At 34.6% G+C, this 17,703-nt stretch overlaps 1 protein-coding gene across 2 annotated transcripts; it reads right to left on the bottom strand.

Moving 5' to 3' along the window:
• Positions 1–4,372: 4,372 nt before the first annotated feature.
• LOC106423357 lies at positions 4,373–5,761 on the bottom strand. 2 transcript variants are annotated; one of them, XM_013864136.3, is made up of 6 exons: positions 5,606–5,761; positions 5,417–5,510; positions 5,203–5,341; positions 4,993–5,115; positions 4,824–4,914; positions 4,373–4,724 (listed from the first exon to the last, which is right to left on the bottom strand). In XM_013864136.3, exons 2-6 carry the CDS (start codon positions 5,491–5,493, stop codon positions 4,582–4,584), a joined length of 573 nt encoding a protein of 190 aa, XP_013719590.1. In that variant the 5' UTR covers positions 5,494–5,510; positions 5,606–5,761; the 3' UTR covers positions 4,373–4,581. The 2 variants fall into 2 exon arrangements, with proteins under 2 accessions (XP_013719590.1, XP_013719595.1); XM_013864141.3 differs by having other exon boundaries at positions 5,417–5,537; positions 5,606–5,714.
• Between the last annotated feature and the right edge of the window lie 11,942 nt (positions 5,762–17,703).

The following is a 17,703-nucleotide window of genomic DNA, read 5'->3' as shown; positions in this document are numbered from 1 at the left end:
AAGTATAATAGAGTCTCAGCAACCAGGAAGTTAGCTCTACAAAGGAAGATTCAAACTACTTCTAAAGGTAGCAAGACAATGTCTCCGTATGTGTCTGAGATTAAGACCTTGTGTGATCAACTTGACTCTATTGGAGCGGCTATTCCTGAAAGTGAGAAGATTTTTGGCATGCTCCATGGTCTAGATCGAGACTATGAAGCCATCAGTGTGGTGATTGAGAACTCGATGGACTCTATTCCTGCTCCTACGCTTGATGAAGTCATGTCTAAACTGGTCTCATATGAAGACAAACTTCAAACTTATTCTGCATCCACAGAAGTTACTCCTCACCAAGCTTTCTACACTGATAGAGGTGGCTATTCTGGTCGTGGTAGAGGTCGGTCTAGAGGAGGATATAGAGGTCGTGGCTATTCAACACAAGGCAGAGGCTTCTATCAACAGTTTGGACAAAGCAGTGGTTGTGGAGGTTCACAAAACACATCTCGTCCTACTTGTCAGATCTGTGGAAAGTTCGGTCACTCAGCTTACAAGTGTTACCGTCGATTTGATCAACACTTTCAACAAACTGAGTTTCCTCAAGCTAACATGATCATGAGAAGTGCAGAAGAAGCAGACTATGGAGGAAATGATTGATATCCTGACACAGCCGCTACTCATCACATCACGAGCTCTACTCAACACTTACAGAGTGCTCAGCCATACTCTGGCACTGACGCTGTGATTGTAGGCAACAGCGACTTCCTACCAATCACACATGTTGGATCCATTGCTCTTCCGACTCTGTCAGGTACTGTACCGCTCAATGATGTGTTAGTATGTCCTTCAATCACAAAATCTTTGCTCTCAGTCTCCAAATTAACTGATGATTATCCATGTGAATTCACTTTTGATTCACGAACTGTGGTAATTAAGGACAAACAGAGCAGGCAGCTTCTCACTCGAGGAAGCAAACATGAGGGCTTGTATCGGTTAGAGAATCCTCAATTTCTTGCGTTCTACTCATCAAGACAGCAGAGTGCAACAAATTTGGTTTGGCACAAGAGACTGGGGCATCCTCATCAGCAAGTTCTACAGTTTCTATCTACAACTAAAGCTATTTCAGTCAATAAAGTCTTGAAGACTATGTGTGAGTCATGTCAGTTAGGAAAGACTAGCAAGCTTCCCTTTTCTAGTTCAGTTTTTGAGTCTAAAAGACCACTTGAAAGGATTCATTGTGATGTATGGGGTCCTGCTCCTGTAACCTCTGTTCAAGGTTTCAGATATTATGTCATATTTATTGACAATTTTTCTCGGTTTGCTTGGTTCTATCTAATAAAGCTCAAATCAAATGTGTTTACAATATTCAAATCCTTTCAAAGTCTGTTAGAAACTCAGTTTGAACAGAAGATACAGATCTTTCAAAGTGATGGTGGTGGTGAGTTTGTCAATGCTCAGTTCATGCAACATCTCTCGCAGTGTGGCATCAAGCATTACCTGTCTTGTCCGTATGCTCTGCAGCAAAACGGACTGGCAGAGAGGAAGCATCGTCATTTACTCGAGCTTGGGATGTCTATGTTGTTTGAAGCTCGCCTGCCTCATAATCTGTGGGTGGAAGCTCTGTTTACAGCCAACTTCCTCAGCAATCTCTTACCAACGCCTGTACATGATCACAACACTACTCCGTTTCAGAATTTGAATGGTGTGGCGCCGATATATACAGCATTAAGGGTCTTTGGTTGTGCCTGTTACCCCTATCTCAGACCCTATGCTCACAACAAGTTTGATCCTAAGAGCTTGTTGTGTGTATTTCTTGGATATACTGAGAAACACAAGGGCTACAGATGTCTTCACCCGCCAACAGGCAGGGTTTACCTCAGTAGGCATGTGCTATTTGATGAAGAAAGGTTTCCTTATGCAGATGTCTACAAATACTTGCTTCCTACAGCTCACACTCCACTTCTAGCGGTTTGGTATAAAGGTTCTGTCACTTCTTCTTTAAACACTGAAGAAAAAGATCAGCAAAGTGAAGAACATGTTCTTACAAGCACAAGAACTCCACCACCTGCAACTGTTGTTGTTGCAGCCCCTGCTGCTGATAGAGGAGCCGCAGCTGCTGTCCCTGCGCACATTCCAGCTCCTGCGCCGTTTCATTATAATGAAGCTGAGTTCCCACCACTACCCTCACCGGAACCAGTTCAACAACAACAACCCGCAGCAGTTCAACAACAAGAACCTGCAGCAGTTCAACAGCAAGAACCTGAAGCGGTTCAACAGCAACAACAAGAAGAGAATGTCCACCAAATGGTTACCAGAGGAAAGGACGGCATTAGGAAGCCTAACCCTCGTTATGTTCTTCACACAGTCAAAAGCAGTCCAAGAGAACCCAAATCAATAGCTGAAGCATTACAACATCCCGGATGGAATGAGTCTATGGTAGAAGAAGTTGATACATGCGCAGAAACAAAGACTTGGAGCTTAGTTCCACGTCCAGCTGATGCACATGTCTTGGGTTGCAGATGGGTTCACAAGATAAAACTAAATGAAGATGGAACGGTTGGGAGGCTGAGATCAAGGTTGGTTGCTAAAGGAAATGAACAGGAAGAAGGAATAGATTTTCTTGAAACATATAGTCCGGTGGTTATAACGGCAACTGTGAGGCTTGTTCTACATACAACAACTGTCAATAAGTGGAAGATAAGGCAACTCGATGTCAAGAACGCTTTCTTACACGGAGACTTAACAGAAACGGTCTATATGAGGCAGCCCCCAGGGTTCAAGAGTTCAGAGTTTCCGGATCATGTGTGTTTGTTACACAAAGCAATTTATGGTCTGAAACAAGCCCCTAGGGCATGGTTTGATAAAAGCAGTTCGTTTCTTCTGGATTTTGGGTTCATCTGCAGTGTGAAGGATCCTTCTCTGTTCATCTACCGTCACAACAAGGTTATCATCTACCTTCTCTTATATGTTGATGATATGATTCTAACAGGAAACGATCCTATCATGGTGGAAAGACTGCTAGCATCATTGAGTAAAGAGTTTCGTATGAAAGATATGGGATCTTTAAGTTATTTTCTTGGTATTCAAGTCAAGCATACATCAACAGGATTGTTTTTAAATCAAGAGCGCTATGCTACAGACTTGTTAGAAAACGCAGGGATGCTTGATTGTGCTCCTATGCCTACACCTCTACCTCTGCAGCTTGATCGAGTTCCACATCAAGATGAGATGTTCAGCGATCCAACATATTTCCGAAGTCTGGCGGGCAAGCTTCAGTATCTCACCTTAACCCGGCCAGATCTTCAATTCGCTATTAACCTTGTTTGTCAAAGGATGCACAAGCCAACAATGGCAGACTTTCACATATTGAAAAGAATGCTGCATTACATAAAAAGAACTCTTACGATGGGATTACACTTCAAGTCAGACTCTGATTCTTCACTTCAAATGTTTTGTGATAATGACTGGGCTGGCTGCAACGAGACACGCCGATCAACAGGAGGCTTTTGCACACTTATTGGCTCCAACCTCATTTCCTGGTCCGCCAAACGTCAAGATTCAGTCTCAAGATCTTCGACTGAAGCAGAGTACATATGCTTGTCTGACAGAGCGGCTGAGCTCTCCTGGATAGCGGATCTTCTTCAGGAGCTGGGCTACTCTCCAACAAAGCTTGCGGCAGTCTTCTGTGACAATCTGTCTGCTGTTCACCTAACGGCAAACCCAGTTCTTCATAAGAAGTCTAAACACTTCGCTATTCACTATCATTTTGCGCGAGAACAAGTAGCAAAAGGTGCTTTGGTGGTACATCACATTCTTGCAGCATCTCAGACAGCAGACGTCTTTACCAAGTCATTGCCAAAAGCTACATTCTACTTTTTACGCTCCAAACTCGGTGTTGAAGCTTACCCCACCACGAGTTTGCGGGGGGATATTAGCGTGGCCCAGATAAGTCCAGCCCAGCCACAACTTCAGATATCTCAAAAGCCCATTAAAGAGAGTCAAAGGAGTCAACATCAGGACAGAGCTTCAACGGTTCAAAACAGAGTTCAAGTCTGCGTTTCCTCTAGTACGGGAAAGCAACCATTACAGCTGTGTAATCGATATGCTCTTTTGTCTTGTTGCTAGTTTTAGAAACACAGCTGTATAGTCTCTAGATCCTTCAGCTGAGCCCTTTAAATAAGGAACGTTGTGTCAGAGAACATTATCAAGAAATAAAGTTATTATTCAGAAACCCTAGTTCTTGCTGTTACCTTTTGAGCATATTGGTATCCTATGATTTTTATTTATATACGTTTTTCTCAATAGTGTAGCCTTAGATTTTTAAATCCTTTGACGTTGTTTGGCATCTAGCTGTCGCAACTCTCTAAGACATACTCCATAGACTATACAGACAAGCTGGATAAACAGAATTTCATAAAATTACTCAAATAACATGTCGAATTATTCAAAGAGTCAAATTATCCAAAACACCTAACTCATATCCAATATAATACAACTGAATCCAAACCGAGTTGGATGAATAAGCATCGAGAAGCTATCAGAGGTAACAAAACATATATGTAAAGAGAAAGAAGATATTAAACCGTACGCTACCCCTTGATATTATTAACGGTCACGATCTCCATCTTTGAATAGAAGATGAGATGGGAGAAACCGGGGAAGAACCAGCGCAACCACCAGACACAATACTATTAAAACCACCACTGACCAGCATGAGTATGCGATTCCTAGTAGCTGTTCTTCACAAACTGTCACCATGAGAGAACGAAGCACCTAACTCACTACAAGCTTTCACGTTGTAATAAAGAAGAAGATTGATGAGAGAGTAAGTAAAAAAAAAAACTTGCCTATATTGTAAATGATGAAAGACCGTTCTTTGAAATTAGGTATAGCTACGATTCCTTCAGGTTCAACCGTCACCAAAACATACAATCCCTCCTACATCAGAAGGACTTGGAGTCATGCTTCTTCACAAGTTAAACAACACATTGACTGAAGATGCTTACAAATAAATACCTTGTTTTCAAAACTTTCGGACTTGAAGATCAACTTCTCAGTGTTGAGTAATCTCCTCATCTGGTTAAGCTTCAAACCCACTTCACCGTCCCTCAATAGTTGCAGAGAGAACAGAGCCGGGATCTTTTAACCATTTAACAAAAGATGAGACTTTCAACAATCACAGAAAAAAAAAACTTCCAAAAAGCAAGAAACAAGATTGTTACATACAGAAGCTGGGTACGAGATCTTGACTTCATACCAAGAATTTGATTTAAGCCCTTCTAATCTGTAAACTCGAGAACCAGATTGAAATGGCAGAGTCTCCTTCCATAGTTCCTTCCCAGCATATAAAGTTTTTCCATCAAACCTTTAAAAAAAAGTTTAACATCATTTCTATTGTACCAATAAGGAACTAAAAAGTAATTCTAAGAACACTAACAACCTTTCATGGCTATAGCAAGGAACAAAATTCATGAATACGATAAGACAGACGAGCAAATAGCATTCTCTATCGATCATCCTACGAGCGACGGCTCCTGAAAGAAGAATCGATTCGATTAAAACTATTAAAAGTGTCAGTTCGTGTTCTCAAGTGAGAAGATAAGGCTTCATTCGAATTGAATCGACTTACCAGTTATCAGATTCTCGCCGGAGATGACGGATTCCCTTGGAAAGTCGAGCTCGGAGGTTGATTCTAGGCGAGCGACCGTTCGAAATCGTCGTCGACGATATTGATAGCGGAGATGCTCTTAATGGGCTTGTATCTCTTTGTTGGGCTTATACTTGTTAATGTGCTAGATTCTTAATTGGATAGCCGTTAGGTGCAGTTTCATATAGAAGACTAGGATAAAAGAACGGCGCCGGGGTAAATTTATATGAAAATTATTTAAGAAATATTATATGGAAAATAAATTTAATATTATTGATCGAATTAATATTTTTGGTCCTTAAACAATTTTTTTAAAAAAAATTTTGTTAGCTACATAATTTGTTTAGGTCAAAATTTGTTAGCTACATAATTTGTTTACTAATGAACTGGTTCCATTTTAAAAAAAAATTTAAGTCAAAAAATTATTTATCACATAAAGACCTAACGTTTAGGCTGAAGAATCTCATGCCTACTATTTGGTTACAATGAAACTATGTTAGCTCGGTTTTATATCATGATTTAGCAATTTAAAAGTTAATTATGGTTATGAGAAGTTTACGTTCACATGTCAATCCTATCTATCTTCGATATTTTTCTCATTTTTGTGTCATTTTGGTTATTTGCTCGATATAAATATTAATTTTTGAGTTTATTCTCATTTCTTTCTTTTATTTTGGCCTGAGATTTAGAAAATGTTTAAGAATCAAAATTATTAAAGAGATACATACTTAGGTTAAGATCTGCGCCTTGTGCAGAATAAATATTTTATATTTATTACTTATTTTATATTTTTGTGCATATTATGAAATAATAAAATAATAAGTATATATTAAATAACTAAGAAATCAGTTACTATTATGTAATAAATTGGCTTGCATATATAAATCAAATTACCGCTCTTGTTTATTCGCAATCATTTTAGAATAAATAAATCAAAACAGTCAATCTTATCTATCGTATATGATATATAATTAAATTTAAACGACATAAAGTATATATATATATATTAACATAAACATCAATTAAAATAAAATTATTTGGTAATATGATTTTATTATCATTGTATCTTATTATAAAAAAAAATTAAACATTGATCACAAAAATTTATGTGAGAACTTTAATAGTTTTAGTAATTTATACTCGTTTTGAAAAATTCAAAATACAATATATAAAAAAAAATCTAAAATTTTAATATATGATTAATGTAATTGTGTAATTTATTTTAATAATATAAAATTAAACAAAAATGATAGAAAGTATACAGATTATTAGCAAATCTTCATTATTTAAAATCATTAATTACTGTATATATCATAATTACATTAGGTAATTTTGTAGGTTTTATTTAAGGAAATGATATATAATAAATTTCAATTTGCTACATGAAAGGTCCATAATGGACATACTATATAATATAACAATCTCTAGCAATTTAATTTTGGATTAACAAAATTCTCAATTGATTTTCAAGCCGCCACGTAAACAAATTAACATTCTAGTTACGTGACAACTTAGCATGACATTTTTTTAATTAGTACAAACTACATGTTCTAAACTTTTTAAATGTTTCTCTATTAATATATAGGGGTTGGTTAACAATTGATCATTAATTTTTAACATAATAATTTTAACCGTTTTAGTAATTTTTTCGTTTTTAAAAATTCAAAATATAACATATACGAAAAAATCTATACTTTAATTTTATAGCTAATTTGATTTTTTAGTTTATTTTAATAATATAATATTAAACAAAAACAATGGATGGGATATAAATTGTTATCAAATCTTTATTATTATAATCATTAATTGTTATATTTGGTAATTTCGTAGCTTTTATTTAAGGAAAAAAAAAATAGTAATTGTACACTTTAATTAATTTTATGATTAGTTTAATGAAAAATATAATATATACTTAATTGGACCAACATATTTTCTACGGATTCTGAATTTCATATGGTGATGACACGTGACTACACTTAAAGGTTGTAATGTTTCTCAATTAATATATAAGAGATTAGACAAACTGAAGTAAAGACATATCTTGACCGTCAGATCTACGTCTCGGGTCTTTGCATCGGATTCCGATCAAAGTCTGAATTTTTTGATTTCTAAATATTTTGTTTTTCGATTTCTAAAAAGTTTATGTTCGCATTTGTGTCGGTTCTTTTCGGATATGAGTTTATTCGGTCTACAAAAAAAACCTGTAAATTTTTAGGTATGTATCGAATCGGATTGGTTTAAAGTATTTCAGGTATATTTCGGATCTGTATTCATGTTTTTGAATGGGTTTATGTTATTTTCGGACTGTAATTTATATTTTTTGAATCGATTTTAGATTTATTTTATTTTAACTTATTACCCACATTTTTATCCAAAATGTTATGTACAAACCATTACAAAACCAACAAAAACTAACAAGTAGTAACCAACATTAACCTAGCAATAACCAAAACTGATTAAATGAATTAAAATCAATCAAGTAATAATCCAAGATAACCAAATAATAACAAACACTAAAATCATTTCCTTCTTCTCTTCAAAAGAAAAAAATCATCGCCACATACAAACTTATTTTCACTCCGTCACTTCTTTGCTGCTTTTTCTTTGTCACTAAAGTCGCAAGATCACACACTCAAACAATACATAATCATGACGCGATAATCAGAACCACCAATTCATCTCATCCATTGAGGACCAATTCTGTATTTTTCTCTATGCCACCATTATCATCTGCAGTGATTTTAACGGCACCAACATCTCCTCCTCTAGAGACGGCAACCATACTAACTCAAGTATCTCTCTGTCGCTGACCACATTGTTTCTCAGCATATCTCGTTCACGACCTATCTAAGGCCACATCATTTTCGGAACTCAATTGTGACTTTCTAGTCTCAGAAACTCGAATGAATCGCGGGTCAGACTCGGATCCGAAGCAAAACCCATGAGTCCTCGACAACAAGATCCAATAGAATAAAATGACCTTACTGATAGCCGAGCCAAACCAGAATTTCAGATCGGTTCTAGTTTGGATTTTCGGATCTGGGTAAAATGTTCGGGCCTAGTCAAAACTGATGAGCATCACGTCAGTGTCCCACACGTGGGCTATTTCTAAGAATTTTTGTCCTCTTTGTATGGGCCTTATTTATGGGCCCAGAGCCTTCGACACTAACTAAGAAAATCCAAAACGGTAAGTTAGACATGGTGGGCTCGTTATCATACCAAATTGGCAATTTGGCCATGTTGCAGTCTGGCAGCTAGCGTCCCTACTAAATAGTTAATTCTAATAAATACATAATTAATCTTCACTATATATTAATCTCATATAACCAGCCAAATTATTTTTCTGAAAAACAGTTTGTAATTTACTTCAGATATGTGTACAAAGTATTAAAGTATCAAAACGAGTAGAAAATAATGAAAGAGACACTAAAAGAAATTTGATTTTGTTTTATTCCCAGCTTTATGATTATTAATACTTTTTAAAATTTGTGGATGGGGTAGTGATATTATAAAAGGTTAATCCGTGATTTTTGGTTTATAATATAAAATCTAGTGGAGACCACTAGTTTAATTGATTTTAGTAGCTCCTCTTAAATCGTGGCCACCATTGTCGTTGTAAAAAAAATGTACACTAATTACAGCAAACAAAAGTTTATTTGGGATACCAAGATCTCGAAATTGATAGGAGCAATAAAATAAAGTTTCATCTTATTAATTGTAGAGTTTTCTTAATTGTATATGTAATAACATGTCAGCAAAGTAGACCGGATGATTGTGATCGAGTGGTAAAGAGACGGGACTGAAACGTCAACACGTTTCAGGTTCGATCCACCTGCTGCGCGAAACTAAGTCACAATTATCCTGGTCACCCAACACGGATATGAGCATATGCTTTAGGGCCCATTTGAATACCCGGAGAGAAGGTCTATCCGTGGGCTGCACCTCCCCTTGGGGATTAGTCCGGGTCTCTCCATGGGCCTGGAATACCCCAGGTTAACAAAAAAAAAAAAAAAAAAAAAAAATGTCAGCAAAGTCAAGTTAAAAACGTCAGAATTGGAATAGTTCTTTATATGTTTTGTTGTCAATATATATATTTTTTTGTTCAAATTTTTGTTGTCAATATATAGTAAAAATGAAGTACTGTATATAGCAATAGCGAAAGTTTCTTTCTGACAAAAGCAAAGTTATTCATAATATTACAATATACTCACATTTGTAGGTCAATAAGACTTTACATTCATTTCTATGTATAAAAAGCAACCCATGTTAGATTCCGTGCTACAAGCCAAATAAAGTATGATGTGATTGATAATTTGATATAAAGAGTTGGATTATACTTGTTGATTGATCTTGTTGGTTCTAATTATTATCTTTGAAACGTAAATTTATCTAGTATCGATAGCTTTTGATAAAAAAAATCTAGTATCGATAGCTATTATCTACAAAACTAATATCGGTGGGTTTTGAACTATCAACACAACATTGACGAACATATTTGAAGATCAGGACTGACAATAGTAGCCGTTCGTTGTTTACCGGGTCCAAAATTAACATGCATCGTAATTTTTTTTGTTCTTTTAATTAAATTGAAGTAACATAGAGATAAGCGTTGAGATGACAATTTTGTTTTGGTATGTTGTTACAATACATATACAGGTAGCCCTATGACGGATCCGGATATCCGGGAAATTTAGGGTATCCGGATCCGGATCCGTCGGATCCGTGGATTTAATATCCGGATCCGGATTCGTGGTTTCCGGATATCCGAAGCCCTATGACGGATCCGGATATCCGGGAAATTTAGGGTATCCGGATCCGGATCCGTCGGATCCGTGGATTTAATATCCGGATCCGGATTCGTGGTTTCCGGATATCCGGGTTTCGGATATCCATCTCGATATTCTATTATCCGTAGATATCCGGATCCGGATCCGTCAAAATAATTAAAAATAATTTTTTAACAAAAATCACTAATTTTTTTAATATAATACAAAAATTAAATATTTATAAATATATTTATATATGTTTATAATATTGTAAAAACTAAAATATAATATTATAAGATTAATTCATGTATAAATATTAATATATCAAATATAAATATTAATAAAATTTAAAAATTTAATGTATTTTAAAAATACGGATCCGGATCCGGATATCCGGACTTAAAAATTAAGATATCTTGATCCGGAGGTTTGCACGGATCCAAGATTTTACTATCCGGATTCGGATCCGGGCACCCCGGATATCCTATTTTTGGAGCGGATCCGGAGCGGATCTCGGATCGATTCCGGATCTCGGATAATAAGTCTCAGACCTATATATAGGGATGACTGATTAGATAATAACCGCTAAGTATATATTTGACGCGTTGTCGTTTGATTGATACAAAAAAAAAATCGAATTAGATACAAAAATACTGATAAACTAAGATAAGACAGGTGAATTTATATGAAAATTATTTAAGAAATATCTTATGGAAAAATAAAATTTATATTCTTGATCGAATTAATATTTTGGTCCTTAAACAATTTTTTTAAAACATTTTTCTTAATTATTTAATTTGTTTACTGATGAGCTGATCCCAATTTTAAATATATTTTAGGTCAAAAAACTACTTATCGAATAAGAACCTAATGTTTAGGCCGAAGAATTTCAGACCTACTATTTGGTTACAGTAAAAGTATGTCAGCTCGGCTTTATATAATGATTTAACAATTTAAAAGTTAACTATGGTTATAAGAAGTTTACGTCCACATGTCAATCATGTTTATCTTCAATATGTTTCTCATTGTTGTGTCACTTTTTTATTTTGGTTATTGCTCGATATAAATATTTATTTTTGAGTTTGTTCTAATTTCGTTATATTTTTGGCCTGAGATTTAGAAAATGTTTAAGATTTAAAATTATTAAAGAGATACATACTTAGATTAAGATTTGCGCCTTGTGCAGAATAAATATTTTATATTTACTATTTATTTTATGTTTTCTGCATATTATGAAATAATTAAATAATAATTCTGTATTAAATAACTAAGAAACCATTTACTATTAAGTAATAAACTGGTGTACGTATATAAAGCAAACAACTATTCTTTTTTATTCGCAATCATTTCAGGGTAAATAAATCAAAACAATCAATCTTATCTATCGAATATGAAATATAATTAAATTTAAATGATATCAACATAGATATATAATATACTTTTAATATGAATATTTATTAAATGAGGTTTCTACTCATATGATTTTATGATTATTTGCATATTTCTATAACAAAACTTTACACCAACGATTTTTTTTAATGTGGAATGTTTAGTGTTTTCAATAATTTATAATCGTGTAAAAAAAACAATGAAGATTTCAAAATTAAAATATTAACTTTTCAATATATGTTCAACGCAGATATCAAAATATAAATATGTATTTTCATATGATGTATAGTTTAATTTAAACGATATGAAATATATATATATGTTAACATAAAAATCATTGTATATCTTTATAGAAAAAAATTTAAACTTTGATCACAAAAGTTTGTGTGAGACTTTACAGTTTTAGTCATTTATACTAGTTTTGAAAAATTCAAAATACAACATATACAAAAAAAAATCTAAATTTTTATTATATGATTAATGTAATTGTGTAATTTATTTTAATAATAACTAATTAAACAAAAATGATAGAAAATTATATAGATTGTTAGCAATTCTTTATTATTTAAAATCATTAATTGTCATATATATCTTAATCACATTAAGTAATCCCTAGGTTTTATTTAGGAAAATAATATATAATAATTTCAATTTGATAAATAAATGGTCCATAATAGACATATTATATAATATAACACCAGCTTAAGACCCGCGCAATTGCACGAGATGAATGTTATATAAAAGTTATTTTATATCTATTATTATTTATTTGTATTCTTTTACGTATTATGTATATAATTAATTAGAGTAAAGACATAAGTTAAAGCAATAAATCTTGTTTATTTACGATACTTTTTGGATAAATAAATCAAAACAATCATTTTATTTATTTTATATGGTATATAACTAAATTTCAATGACATCAACATAGATATATAGTATATTTTAATATAAATATTTATTATTGAAAATTCATACTCATATGATAAATATAAAATTTGTAATGTGCGATTTTTTTAATGCAAATTTCAAAATTAAAATATTAAGGTTTCAATACTTTTTCAATATAAATTTAGAAATTATCATATTTAAGTATTTTTCTATGTTATATAGTTTAATTTTAAACTATATTAATATATAATATGAATGTCTAATAAATGAGACTTCATATTCATATGATTTATGATCATTTGTATCTTGTTATTACCAAAAAAAAGTTAAACCATTGATCACAAAATTTTAGTGTGAGACATTTAACGTTTTTAGTAATTTATAGTCGTTTTAAAAATTCAAAATATATCATATAAGAAAATAATATGTTTTTTTATTATATGATTAATGTGGCTGTTTAATATCTTTTAATAATATAAAATTAAACAAAAAAGAGTTAAGATACAAAAAATATTATCAAATATTTATTATTCATAATCATTGATTGTTATATATATGTTAATCATATTAGGCAATTCTGTAACTTTTATTTAAGGAAAATGTGAGAATATTCTTTTGTACGCTATTTATCAATTTAATAGTTAGTATAATAAAAAGTATAATATAAGTTAAAATGAACCAATCTATTTCTCTAAGAATTTTGAATTTTATTCTCATGATGACACGTGGCTACAAAACAATGTTGTGATGTTTCTCAATTAATATATAAGGGATTCCCTATCAGTTTAATTTTGGACTAATAAAATTTTCAATTGATTCTCAAGCCGCCACGTAAGGAAAATTAACATTCTAATTACATGACAACTCAGCATGACATTTTTTTAATTAATACAAGTTATAGGTTATAACTTTTTAAATATTTTTCTATTAATATACAAGGGATAGGTGTCCCGTAATCATCAATTTCGATGTATTTAATTGAAATGATGTCATATCAAGTAAGGTTAAAAACTATTATTAAAGAGGTTAATTAGGATTTTTTTTAGTCTATGATCTAAAATTTTCAATGGATTTTCAAACCGCCACGTAAGGAAAATTAACATTCTAATTACACGATAACTCAGCATGATACTTTTTTAATTAATACAAATTATAGATTATAACTTTTTAAATGTTTCTCTATTAATATACATTCTATTAATATACATGGGATGGGATGTGTCCCGTAATCATCAGCTTTTCGATGTATTTAATTGAAATGATGTCATATCAAGTAAGGTTAAAAACTATTATTAAAGAGGTTAATTAGGATCTTTTTTTTTGAGTTTAGGATCTTTAAATTTTAATGTTGTCACAGCCTCAAAAATCTTACTATTATTTCTTTAGACAAGCTGCCTCATTATCACCTTAATTATTGTTTTATCAGTTTTCGTCGGAATATATTATCTTATTTATTCCAGGTTTGTGGATATAGATAACTTTTATGGTAGTCAAGGACACAACGGTCTATTTATATAATGACATATGTGCGGTGAGGCTTTTTTTGGTGTGGTGAGTTATAACTTTCTTTCAGTATTGTAGGTTTTGTTTAAGGGGTGAATTGTAACTTCTATATATGCTACAATTAACTGGACGTATCAATTATTGATACATACTATATGATTAATTAAAGAGAAAGGGGTTGACCGATCTAAATCAGTAGGATCATAAGAGCTTCACTTAGGAGTTAGGACCGTCTCATCCAGCAGAACCAAAGTACAATACCTTAATGAGGAGTGACTGTGATATGGGTAAGCTGGATAGATTCGGGAGGAGTGCGATTGGATAAGGTATTGGCTAAGTACCGATGTCTCCGACCGCCTCCACGTGATCACACTACTTGCCTTTCATTTTCATGCTCTGACCTTTTGACTGCACGTGACTTTTGTCTGTACACGTGCGGATTAAGCTAACGTGTCCGGTTCAAGTACATTGCACTGAGTCTCGGCAGGTTGCGCTGACAAAAGCGATGGTTCGTGGGTCCGACAAGCCATGAGGATGGACAGTTCCGGTCCGTTTCAAAGGGTTCCACAAAAAATTTGCCCACATGCGTCCACGTTGAGGAGCTTTAGGTTTTACTATATCGGTGCAGAGCATTTTGAAAATTAGGATAACCAGTCACGGTCCGATGAGGTCCAAGCTTAGATGGGTCGACTCCATGTTAGTCACGCGCCTTTAAAGTGAGTGTGGCCTTTGTGGGATTCGTTTGTCATCTTTGTACTCAACTTCCACTTGACATTTTTTGTCGAAAATGATGCGTTTCTATATTTTGTCTATAGTTTTTTTTTGCTAACTTAGAGCATGTTCAACGCAGGCACGAAATCGTATGTAACTTTTTTTGTTTTTAGCTTTTTTAGTTTTTTTTTTGGTTTGAAAAAAAAAAATTAATTAAAAGCCTAACCAATCGCGGACCGTTACATGTCAGTGGAGTCCGCGAACAGTGAAAAAAACAGAAAAAAATCGATCCTTATTTGCTTACTTTTGTGAACGGTTTTAAAGGTTTTGGTGGGGCCATTGCATTAAAAACCCCAGTTATAACCCTGGATAAACATTGTCTTAGAGCATCCACATTAGCGGTTTTAGACGGGTTCATGGGCTCGATATCTTAGGCCCGTAGGGAATAAAAGAAAATGAAAATGGGTTAATTCTGATGAACCGGGCCTTACGCGTGAACCCGTATGAAGCGGGTTCAAGCCACGCGTCGTACTCTCACTGGTTTATCGATTCCACGTTGAAGAGGAGGAAAGTAGGGCATCCTCGTTAATCGTTTCATTTTCCCTTCTCTCCAAAAATACTAGGGTTTCGCTCTGAGAGGCGATTTATCGTGCGAGGATGACTCCCGGAGGTTTTCTGCATCTAATCGACGACGGAGTCTCTTCTCCACGAGCTCAGGTCAGTATCGAGTAGAGTGACGGTTTTATTGGGTCGATTTTGGCGTTGAAAGCCTTTTTTCGATTTTGAAATCAATTTGGGGGTTTCGAGTAAGGGATCTAAATCGATATCTGGGTTTCGATAAAGGGTTGTAGCTCGTGATGGTGGTTTGATTTAGGGTTCGTTTCTCTGAGATTTCAAATCGAGTTATGGGTTTCGAGTAATGGTTGTAAATCGATTTGTGGGTTTCGTTTTATGGTTTAATTCGTCAAGAGGGAAAACTTTAAGGTTTCGTTTAATCATTATGTTTCGTTATTATGGTTTAATAATTTTGAATTAATTGACAGATGGATCCGGCAGAAGAGAGAAGACATTCAAAGAGGCAAAACCACCACATCAACATGTTAGGGTTCGTGGCCGATTCAGAATACGGGATTCCTAGAAGGTGTCCGTGTGGTGGGAGACTCATTAATGAGGTTCGCGGGAAGGAGGACTACGACACTCTTCCTGGGAAGCGGTTCTTCACCTGCAAAAACTGCGAGGTAAGTCTGCTTTTTCACCGTCTGATTATCGTTGATGTTTTCCATTATCGAAAAGACTCTGATTATTCTTTATGTTGTAACCAAGGCTGATGGGTTACATTATCGTCAGCCTTGGGTGATAGGTGTGCAGGAGGAGCTCGAAAGGCTGACAAAACGGGTGGAGGAGGCTGAGCAGGTGATGATGGGGGTGTTGAATCTCAGTAAACAGATTGAGACACTTGAGGTATGTGAACATTGTTTAGCTCTTTCATCGCTCTTACATGATAGTTATCTACTTTTATTACCGTGACTAACACATTTTCATTGATGTTTCCATGTCCAGGAAGAGGTTAAAATCCTCTCAGGGCAGGTAGACTACCTCACTGTGCAGGTCGATACCCTCGAGAAGGTCTGCTTCGACTGACAAGCAAAGGTTAGACTCAACTAAACTGTTTCTCTGCTCAGTGCTATGTCTCGGTTGAAGTAGAAGTAGAGCTAGAACTAGAACTAAAGTACAACGAGAACTAGAACTAGAACTTAGAAAAACTAACATTAATTCTCGGTTGAACTTGAACTTATAAAAACTACAACTAGAATTATAGGTAAAGTAAACTAGAAGGAGAAGTAGAAGTTGAACTAGAACTTATAAAAACTATCATTAATTCTCTGTTGGTTGGTTGGTTGGTTGGTTGCTGTGATTAATGTTCGATTGTACTTAGCCGTAGTTAATTTTTTCCCCTGATTTGATGTCTATTGACTGCTCATTGCTATCTAGTTGTTGTGTAATGGCTTCTGTAATGAATGTTTGGTAGGTAGAGTTAGTTTAATTGTTCTCTCATTTCAAAGGTAAAAACTAGTTTAAATACATAGCAAATCAACCCTTAAAAATCACAGAAACATCTAAACACCAAACGAAACCAAAACACAAAATGGACCCTTTTTCCCTTAACTCTCCCGGGTTTGTTAATCTTTTAGCTTCGCAGAGCAGTCCACCAATAGACGTAGACTCTGCTGAGGCAGCTGTTAACTCTCCCGGGTTAGTTAAACCAGCGGAAAGGAGAAAGTGGTCAACCAAAGAAGACATTATCCTGATCAGTGCTTGGTTGAATATCAGCAAGGATCCCATAGTGAGTAATGAGCAGAAGTTAGGAGCGTTTTGGAACAGAATAGAGGAGTATTTCAATTCAAGTCCTCAGCTCATTGGCTCCCTTCCTAGAGAGTGGAGTCAATGTAAGCAGAGGTGGGGAAGGGTGAATGCGGAGGTGTGCAAGTTTGTGGGATGCTATGAAACCGCTTTGAAGGAGCAAGCGAGTGGCCAAAGTGAGAATGATGTCATGAAGGCTGCGCATGACATCTTCTTAAATGACTATCATCTCAAGTTCACCCTTGAACATTGCTGGAGGGAACTTAGGTTCGATCAGAAATGGAGATCACACTCTCAGTCCAAGGAGAAAAGGAAGGAAGCTTGTGCGGATGTGGTGCCTAACGAGAAGAGGTTAGGCCTCCGGGTGTTAAGGTTAGCAAAACAGCCAAACGCAAGAAGCCGAACGAAGCAGCTTTTGATCAAATACAGAGCATTCTAGCTCAGAAAAATACCATATCC

Source organism: Brassica napus, chromosome C7 (genome assembly GCF_020379485.1).
Source record: "Brassica napus cultivar Da-Ae chromosome C7, Da-Ae, whole genome shotgun sequence".
Classification (NCBI taxonomy): Eukaryota; Viridiplantae; Streptophyta; class Magnoliopsida; order Brassicales; family Brassicaceae; genus Brassica; species Brassica napus.
The sequence above is the reverse complement of the archived record's forward strand: the minus strand, read 5'-3'. Positions and strand labels throughout refer to the sequence as shown.